The sequence below is a fragment of the Archocentrus centrarchus genome, chromosome 12 (genome assembly GCF_007364275.1).
Source record: "Archocentrus centrarchus isolate MPI-CPG fArcCen1 chromosome 12, fArcCen1, whole genome shotgun sequence".
NCBI classification, from domain to species: Eukaryota; Metazoa; Chordata; class Actinopteri; order Cichliformes; family Cichlidae; genus Archocentrus; species Archocentrus centrarchus.
Genome location: NC_044357.1, coordinates 20,654,403 through 20,664,857, shown reverse-complemented (window position 1 = coordinate 20,664,857; position 10,455 = coordinate 20,654,403). Strand labels below are relative to the sequence as shown.

Sequence of the window (10,455 nt, the reverse complement as noted above, 5' to 3'; positions counted from 1 at the left end):
TCCTCCTCTGCCAAAGATATAACATCAATAATTTAATCAGTAATTTGGATCAGTAAACAACACAATCATTAGATATTTTTCTTCTTCTTCTTTTTTTTACACTAGCAGTAAGCTGTACGATGCTCCTAAATAAATGCAGGCGAATCGTTAAAACAGCTGCATTCTCCCACACACTTTTCTTTGCATTTTCTCACTCTGTAACACTGAATCAAGAATGGTAACGTAGCTGCCACTTATGTCTCAAATTGCATTTGAGCTGTATAAAATTGATTTCACTTAATTGTGGCACCAGGAACTAAAATTTAATTGGCTCACGAAGATGCATACCCGAGTCTACTTTGTGATGTATTTGCTAAAGGGCTGTATCAGTTCAGATTTATTAGACAGGAAAATGCAGCTAAAATGAGAGTTACTGTTAGATTTTCATTCATCGGGTGGACAGCAAAACATGTTTTAGTGGATAGTGTTGCTCCGCTGGATATATAAGCAGGCAAATGTCTTTTTATGTTAGCCATAGCCTCTTTTTAAGGAGATAATAATGCACATCAGGCCTGGGTGCAAGTGAGCTTAGAGTCCTTCTGCACAGAAAACATGGATGCAGCTTACAGACAAGAAGAATCATTGCAGTTTTGAATGCTCATGCATCAGTTTTAAATAACCAGGATATTTTCCACTGCTCGAGTTAAACACAGTGTCGAAGCGCTACACTGGCAGGAGACAGTATTCACACAAGCTGTGGTGTAAGACACTGAAAGCTGATTGAACCCCAACAAAAGCAAAAACCCTTCAACTTCAGATTTGTAAACTGTGCTGTGAAGATGTCCTCCTCTTACCCAATACCCACTTGAAAACTGATGTACCTTAATTTTTAAACTTTTTTCTTTTAGGAAAGTGTTTCATCTCTTTAAAGCAAAGGTCACACATGCAATACACACCCTCCTTTCACTTTCTCAGACCTTTCACTGAATACAAATTATTTTCATGACTTTTGAGTATCTCGCCCTTAAGGGTTTTTGTGCAATCTGAAGAAATACCACTAATGTTTAAAGAAATCATGCCTCCAGAGTTCTTTGACAATAGTATTTCCAAAGATGTATGTTATCTCGTTTATTCCTTGGCATGCAGGGATGGTTATACTTTCTATCCTATTGTCCATACCTGCCAAAAGGGCTTTTAACTGGCATTCTCAACCCAAAGAGGATTGCATCTGTTCCAAAATTCTCTCGCTGGGCATTCACAGACCTCTACTTGCTCATAACTGAAAAGCTCCTCTTGAAAATTTTGACATTTAATGCTCCGTTCAAGTGCTGCTCAGTAGTGGCTGTTGTGTATGTATACAAGTATTACTTACTCACTCTCCAAAAGATATTTCATTTGACGAGGCAGCATCAACAGCTGAAGCCATTGTTGGGTGTACCTGCACTCTGATACCTCTGTGAAATATAATTATATGTGAAGGTTTTACATAGCTGTACAAGTTAAAACTGTCAAACAGCCTCTCCTGAAATGCCAAGGGAAAGGTGTAAGACCTTAGCAGATCTGTGAGTGGAGGCCGTCTCTGGTATTGGAGTTTGACTCGCTGAGAAACACCATGCCTTCAGCAGACTCTTGCTCTGGACTTGCGCACTGTGAGATTGGTCTAGACCACTGACAGATGAGGATGAGGTCGACAGTACCCTACAGCAGGTCCAGGAAGAAAGTGTGACAGGGTCTTGGACCGGGCCTGGACTGGAGGCCTGGGCAGCGATGTGTCCTTGCGGTTGAGAAGTAGTCGGCACACCGGTTCTCAGGCACTGCCCACGCAGCACGCTGTGGAAGGCTTTCTTGAACTCCTGGCTAAAGCACGGGTAGATAATGGGGTTAATGCAGCTGTTGAGGTAACCCAGCCAGAAGGTTATTTTAAAGATGGTTTCAGGAGGCTTATAGGATGGGAAGATGGATCCTGGCAAAGATGCAGAAAGAAGCTCAAATGAGAACATGAATCCAAAAGCACACTGATAAGACCAATAATAACTCAAGATCCACGATAAAGGCAGAAATTGAAAGCCCATAGATATGGCAAGGTTAAACATTTATCTAACTTTAACTTTACAGGTTTTCAATGCATGCCAGAAAGTTATGAAAACAGCAATTTTTTCTATCAGCTTGACAATTTGTGTTTCCAGCTTTATAAATATATAATTTCCCAAGTGGATGATTTTGACTGGTTCCTTAAAAAAAAAAAAAATGAATGATTTACAATGGCATCCTAGAAGGAAAACAAGCCTAGCTTCACATTAGTAAGTGTGATAACTATACTGATGCTAAAAAGGTGCTAAATTTATGAAATGGGTAAATTTTGGGGCTATTCTTTGTATTGGCTTTAGCCAACATCAAGTGACTGACAAATAGGCTAAATAGACAAATCTGCATGGATGAGGGAGGCATACAGAGGAGTGCAATCCTGCAGAGTAGATTATTTCTTTACCCATTCTTTTAAAGCTTACATTAATTTTATTATTTATTTATTTAATTTTCAGTTGCTTTTTAGTTTCATTTTGATTGTTTCGTGGTAATATTTTTTTTTCAAATTGTAATTAGACCAAGCTGCGGCCTCCAAAGCACAGAAACAAGTCCAATGTACCGATGTACCAAAAACTGCAGCTTCTCCAGTGAGACTGGCTCCAAAGGCAAATCAGTCCCCATGGATTCCCAAGTTAAAACGCAAAACTTCACAGCACAGAACACAGTTTTTATTAATAGCTAAATTTAGGGGTGTGGGTGGTGTGATTGCTTGTGACTGGACACAGGGTCAACAATGAGACACCCTCAAAACAGGAATGATTTCACATGTGGAGGCCAGTGACATTTTTTCCCTCCTCATCTTTGACTAATTTTTCACTAGTTTTGCATTTAGTTAAGGTCAGTGTCGGTAGTGTGAGGCAATACCTGGGCCCAACAGAGGTTGCACAGGTTGTCCAACTCCTCCAGGAATGCACTTCAATATGTGCCAGTGCTGTGTCTCCCAGCACAGACTCAAGAGCATGGAGGAGATTCTAGGAGCCAGGCAGTTCCACTAGGAGAGCTGGCAGGCCCACAGAAGGTCCTTAACCCATCAGCAGGAGTGGTATCTGCTCCTTTGTGCAAGGAGAAACAGGAGGAGCGCTGCCAGAGTCCTACAAAATGACCTCCAACAGGCCATTGATATGAATGTCAAACTGCAACAATCAACAATCAGAAACAGACTTCATGAGGGTGGCCTGAGGATCCAATATCCTCTAGTGGACCCTGTGCTCACTGCAGCATGGAGCCTCAATTGGCATTTGTCATAGAATGCCAGAATTGGCAGATCCACCACTGGTGCCCTGTGCTTCTCACAGATAAGCAGGTTCACCCTGCGCACATGTGACAGGTTTGGTGGTGGGTCAGTGATGGTCTGGGGAGACATATCCATGGAGGGATGTACAGAACTCTGCAGGCTAAGCAATGGCACCCTGACTGCCACTAGGTATCGAGATGATAACCTTGTACCCATTGTCAGACTCTCTGCTGTGCAGTGGGTCCTGGGTTCCTCTTTGTGCATGACAATGCCTGGCCTCAGGCATGGCCTTGAGAATATGTAGGCACTGGAGGATGATGGAATTGGTCCCATTGACTGGCCCCCACACTCACTTGACCTAAATCCAGTAGAACACCTCTGGGACATTATATTTCAGTCCATCTAATGCCACCAGGTTGCACCTCAGACTGTCCAGGCTCTCAGTGATGCCCTGGTCCAGATCTGGGAGGGAAGTGACTCCCATAGGAATCACCTCATTAGGGGCATGCTCTGATATTGTCAGGAATGCATACAAGCCCCTACAAACGACTGAGTACCATTTTGAGTTGCTGCAATTAAATTTCGACAAAAATGGACTAACCTGCCACATCATTTTTTTCACTTTGATTTTCAGGTTGTCTATGAATTAAGCCCTCTGTAGGTTGATAAGCCTCATTTCCGTCAATTGATCTGGCATCCTTTCATTCCTAATACATTAGCCAGTCCATATCAGTACAGATATCCAGCAAAAAAAAAAAAAAATTGTTTTCTCAAATTGTTTCTTTAATTTTTGAGCATCTAACTCCTTTGGTGTTGTATTACTTAGACTTCTGTGTTTGTCATTCATGATGTCATTCATTATTTTTGAAAACACAAAAAAACAAACAAACATTTGATCTGACTATCAGCTTTGGCAGAGGTGGACGCTCCCTGAGTGCCCTTATAGTTGCTTTTGTAGCAGCTGCTGTGAAAGGCTGGTGACCAAGTGGTTTAGCAAAAAAAAAACAGGCATTTGATCTCAAGCACTCAGGATAAATCAAAATAAATAATAAAAAAAAAATACTCTGGTTTTTCAAACCCTCAGTCTGTGAATCTCAGCCTACCATTGCCTTAGAGCTTGAATGAGCACTGTGCTGTGAGCTGTGAAGGTCTGTCTCAATTGAAATGCATAACTATCCCCCGGTGACTGGCTGCCTCAGGTGGGTACAGGGTGAACGAGGATGCCTCCTGGTATTACAGCCCATTAAGCCTCATGCTAGTTATTATCTATAATAGCTTTCATGAGGTTTGGGGTGGGGGTTGTAGTAGTTTGCTGCTTTCCATTTCAACTCACATTTGAAGCCTTTTCTGCTCCAATATGGCGGTTTATTTGTTCTGTTTGGTTGCTTGTAATTGAATTTCTTGATGTTGCTTCAGAGAAACTCAGCCAGGAGAGTCAAGGCAGAGTAGGGAAGGAGAAAAATCTCGCTTGATGCTTTCATAGAACTAAACATCAAGCAATATTATACAAACGATTCAGGCCTGAACAACTTTTAAATCACAAAAGTTACATAGCTAACTGCTACGTTACATCAGGGCTGCTTGTTAAAGACTTAGTTTTAGGTTTTTAGTCATTGTAACATAGCTTTTGTCATTGCTAAAGTCTGCCAGTCACCTGATCAATTGATCTGTCTGCTGGTTTTGATCCAGATGATCCAGATGCTACTGGTTCCCTCCAACCACTAGCAAAATGATGCCTTAAATTCAGTGTACCTGAATTGAGACCCTGCAGGGTTGCCACATGATCACACTGACAAAATCCAAAGAGATACTGACACCTGCCAAAGTACTTTGGCACGTGGTAGTTCCCACTGCGCAAAGTGTCACGAGCATCACATCTTACCATGATGGCGCTGATGCAAACACACATGCATGCACAAGATAAAAACAATTTCAGATGCAGCTGTTTAAAAGCTGCCCATCACAGTTTTATGTCTTTTCTTGCAATAGAGCAGACCCCCTCAATATTGTATTTCCATATTACAAGCAGATAGCCAATAGCAGTAAGCAAAAAAAATCTGTCACAGTTGAGTAGCTTTGAGTGAAACAAATTATTCATTAATAGATGTTCTTTCGCAACAGACATTTTGACTTGTCACTGTAGGGAAAAGCATGTGTTTCTATTAACATTAATAATGACTCTACTCTCAAATGTCAGGAAGCCATGACAGCGAGGGCCTGAAAATGAAACATGTAACCATAACCCATCCATCATTATTTATTATTAACATATCAAAAGGTCTTAATGACTAAATAATAAACCTTTAATATCATCTGGACCTTGGGTTGGTATTGTTTTGTCATACTATAACTTGGGCACATTTATTGTGATGTGTTAATCCCAGCATATAAAGACTTGTTTGTTCATTAAACCAAGACATGAACTTCCAGTCTTTAGAATAAAAGGCCTTTTGTTTGCATTTGGATTATACCTCGGGTCAGTAATATGGAGAGCTATGAATGTACACACTGCAAAGAAACAAAAATGAAAAAGATAACACTTATATTATTTGTCCAGATGATGTGTTTCATCCACGTCTCCCCCATCTCTTATCGTAGCTGGTTTCATCCTTCAATAAGATTAGTGTTTGTGTAGCCAAATAGATTTTTCAGTATGAATCTCACCATGTGTGACCTGGGAGGTAAATACCGACTGACTGCTATTCTTAAAAACATGCCGGTCCACTCCAGCAATCACTTATATCAGTCAAGCTGCAAGACTTATTTCAGAAGCAATTAAGATTGTTAGATAGAGCCTCACAACAGTTGGTCTCTGTCCTCTCTTACATCTGTGATAGCATCACCGCTGTCACCGTCTTTGAAAAAAAAAAATGTAGGAAAAACTTATTACACGTGAAGCTGAGGATATCTGACTGAGCGGACATTTACCTTTCAGTGAGCCTCTCCACATTATCCAGGGCCCTTATCTACAGATGGACTACTTAAGCTGAATAATTCATGCTCAATAGTTATTTTATCATTTAATTTTGCTTCTGTGAAAGTGCTAAAATTATTAGTTTTCTAAAAGAAAAAAAATATATCACCATCAGATGAATCATATTAAATCTCCTGCTTGTAAATGTTACATTTTATCATTATATTTGTAATCACAATGTTCCAAGAAACCTGTCAATCAAAGCCAAAGCAATACACTTATTGTCAGACTAAGGGAAGCGGGCTGGAACTCATTTACAAGCAAATTAATTCCAAAAGTAATTCATAATAAGCAGACTTCAGATTCCCCAACAGGGGGGCTGTGACAAAATATTCTGACTGACTTTTTTTTTTAAGTGTCTCACCTTCCACTGGTTTGGACCAAGAAACTGTTAAACCTGCCCTTTTGGACCCCCTTCATAGTGAAAAGTGTGGTTTATAGGAAGAGGAGGTGTGTGATCATTTTCATTCTATTATTATGTTTACTAATTATTTTCTATGATTAGCTCATAATTGTCTTTTGGATAACAGGTAAAAGTACTGCTGGAGTGTTATTTGTTGAAGTGGGAGGGGCCTTTGTAACGGGACTTGCTGTTTCTCTCTTGAAGTGTTTGTTTGCATTGGTGGCAGGCATGCTGCAGTGGTGTACTGAATGGGGTATAGCCCCACTGAATACATTTACTAAAGTTTTTCTGTTAAAGCTAAAGCCTCCCAGTTATCACTTATCACTCTCTAGTTTGATTATCTTTAGTCTGATTTTCATTTTCTTTTGCTGCTGAAGGATTAGTACAGCAATGAAAAATAAAATCAGAACATTTTCAAGGCTCTTTCTTTGTGTTTTCACCACTCAGACATCTGTCGCAGGCACATTTACATAAAAGTGGTTTTGAAAGTGAACATCAACTCGTCTGCACCTTTAACCACATTCTCCTTTGAGGTCAAGATGCATAGATAGATAGATCTGAGAGTGCACTAAGACATTACTGCAGTAACTTAATTTTTTTTTATCTAATATTTATTTGTATCTTGTATAAATATAATAAATATATATTTGCTGCTATCCAAGTAACATTTTTTGAATCAGAAGAATGATAGAATGTCCATTTAAAACATCAATAAATGTCCTTGAGTATATCACAAAAGATTAATTTCTTTTTCAGAATAGCAGATGCATAGGTTTGTGCCTTGAACCCAAAAAGAACACGAGTGATACAAAGTGAAGCTTTGTCAACTTCAGTGCAGAGGAGGTAAGAAGGTACCTACCGATGGGCAAAACCAGGAAAAACGGCAGCCAGCACATAATGAAGCAGCCGACAACAATGCCAAGAGTCTTGGCTGCTTTTTCTTCTCTTGAGAACTTCAGCAGCCTTGGCAGGGAAAAGGAGGAGCGTTTATGCATTGCGGTCCCCTCGCCATCCTCCTGCTTTCCTGTCTGAGCAGCGTTCCCTCTGTGTATCCTCAGCATCACCCCCTCCATCTCTACCCCTTTTCCCTTCCTCCCTTTCCTGAGGGTTTTGGTCTCTCTCTTTGCCACAGTATATACACGACAGTACATGGCCAGGATGACGACCAGTGGTATATAGAAAGATCCTAAGGCTGAGAACAGGGCGTAGCCAGGTTCCTCTGTAATACGGCACACCGTCTCATCCTCTGGGTCGGGCTCTTTCCAGCCGAATAGAGGGCCAACAGATATAGCTGCTGAGAGTCCCCAGAGAGCAGCCACTGCGGTCAGGCCTCGCCGCCCGGTAGCTATAGCAGGGTAGCGCAGAGGGTAGCTGACAGCCAGGTAACGGTCAATAGAAATCACGCACAGGCTGAGGATGGAGGCAGTGCAGCAGAGGACATCCAGAGCAGCCCACACGCTGCAGAAGGAGCGGCCAAACACCCACCTGCCGAGAGCCTCTGAGGTGGCGGAGAAGGGCAGGACAGCAGAGCTGAGCAGGAGGTCTGCTGCTGCCAGGTTGGCAATGAAGTAATGTGTCACGGAGCGCCAGTGGTGGTGGAATAACACAGACAGGATGACCAAGATGTTGCCGAGGACCCCAAACACTAGAAAAACCACCAGCACTATCCCCAAAACAACTGCCTTGGCTACATCTACCTCTGGGTGGATGGAGGAGCTGCAGTTTGGACAGCGACCTGCTGCAGAAAAAACACTCAAGTTCTCTGCAGGAAACATTGTAATCTGTTGGGTGCATTAAGCTGTGAAGTGTCTTGCAAATTGATGACACTCATGCCACATCTGTTCTTTAATTACCACAGCTCCAACCCTCTGCCTTCTTCCGCTCCTCCCAGTGCAGAGGATAAAAGCTTTTACATCTGCATAAATGGCTCTTCTATTTAATTTGTAGGTGCAGTGGCTCTTGCCAGCACTCCAGTGATCATGTGGCCAGGGTTCCTTGGCAGAATGTCTTCTGCTGGAAGAGTAACACTGCCACAGTTTGCCACATTTAGTCTGGAAAAGCTTAATAAGAATGACAAATGCTCAAGTGGCAGTCACTGACGGATTTGGGGTGTCATGTTGTGCCATATTGCAAATGCTTTACCTGTTAAAACAAGAAAAGAGATGAAGTGCATTTATCAACACATTCATAATCCTAGACTTTTATAAATACCCCAAAACAGGCTCATTACTGCTTAAGTGCTATTCTCTTTTTGGCAGCGTAGGAGCAAATCAAAACAGAAGATGCAAGACAGAGCACATCAAATGTAAAATTGTTAAGTATAATCACCGGGCCATGATTAAAGGGTAAAAACAACATTTAACGGCCTCTTTCAGCCTCTTTATGTGCACATTCTTCCCCTTTTATTACAGCTGCAGTAGAGAAAACAGTGTGCTCCTTAGCAGAGCATTCACAATTTTCTTTCCATTCAAAAATCAGTGCAGCGTACCTGTTTTTGACTGCAAGCAAACGCTGCTATGCATAAAACATCCCATTATTTATATCTGATGTTTTGTTAACCTTTATTTAAGCTGTCAGGTTGATTAAAGCTCAACCTCTCTTTACACAGGAAGTGTTCTTAAAAAGTAAGGGTGGTGAAGATTATAACCATTCAGAGAGCATGAAGATAAATGAAGAAAGAGAGCTTGTGATGCTTCCTCAGAGGTCTTCTGTCTACAATAAAGGTTTTAACTCATCTACCAGATGCCAAGCCAAGAATTGAACTTTGAGGAGGGCACTATATTACCCCAGTGAAGGCTTCAGCCGCAGATAGTCCCCCTCAGTACCGCTCACAGTGAATGTGGTTTAGATCAGGGATGTCAGTGAGGGAGATAAGCACCAGCAAGGCATAGAATGAAAAAGCTGCCGCGATAAAGCCTTCAGAGAGAAGAGTCATGCTTGTCACATGTTCGTGCGGGATCAAAGGATTTCGCTCGCTGCACGTCCCACTGCTAGGCGGAACAAAATTCACCCAAATAAACACTCGATGCTGGGATTTCTGCATCAGTGGCCAGAGGGGAAATTGATATAGGTAGTGAGAACATATCTTGGATTGTTTCAGCAGAAAAAAAAAAAAAAAAAACTATACAGAGTGATATTTGGAAAACATTTTTGGTTGTAATACGATTTCTCAGTATGGTGTCGTGTCTGCACAAAGAGATTGCTTTTTTAAAATTATTTTTTCTTCAGCCCACCAGTGTTTAAGGACTATCGTTATTGTGGAAGGGTGTCAAACAGGGAATATATTTACATTGACCCGAGGCAGCAGAAGCAATTCAACGTAGGTGAAATGAGATTACTGATATCTACAATGCTATGTGGTATTCCTACATTCATCACCAGTGTGCCACGTGCCTCAAGGCCACACAGTTATCTAAAGAACAAATAAAAACTGAAGGGGCCGCTCATGAACTGTGCTAAAATGTAAAAATATGGATCAAGAATGGAAAAAAAAATAGTTGCATACTATAGAAAAGAGGCATTTAATCACTGTTTTGGGAGCATTCATATTCACTTGCTGCATCTCTCTCTGTTTTATATTATTGCTAGATGAATGTCCTTTTTCATTTAATAAACCACAAAGATATCGTAGAGATTAATAGGTAAAAATAACCACAGCCGCACCCCCACCCCCCCCGCCTCCCTGTTGTCCAGCAGCCAGCAAAAACAAAGACTGACTCTGCACACGTCCATCATTCTCTGCAGATAAGATTTGATTAAAAGCTATCAGTGAACATCATT

General features: G+C 41.3%; 1 protein-coding gene across 2 annotated transcripts; it reads right to left on the bottom strand.

Annotated features, from left to right (window-relative positions):
- Nucleotides 1–1,487: 1,487 nt before the first annotated feature.
- adra1ab (adrenoceptor alpha 1Ab) lies at nt 1,488–8,450 on the bottom strand. Of its 2 annotated transcripts, XM_030743020.1 has the most exons (3): nt 7,535–8,450; nt 1,921–1,942; nt 1,787–1,832 (listed from the first exon to the last, which is right to left on the bottom strand). In XM_030743020.1, the coding sequence occupies exons 1-3, from the start codon at nt 8,448–8,450 to the stop codon at nt 1,787–1,789; spliced, it is 984 nt and encodes a 327-aa protein (XP_030598880.1). The 2 variants fall into 2 exon arrangements, with proteins under 2 accessions (XP_030598879.1, XP_030598880.1); XM_030743019.1 differs by having other exon boundaries at nt 1,488–1,942.
- Between the last annotated feature and the right edge of the window lie 2,005 nt (nt 8,451–10,455).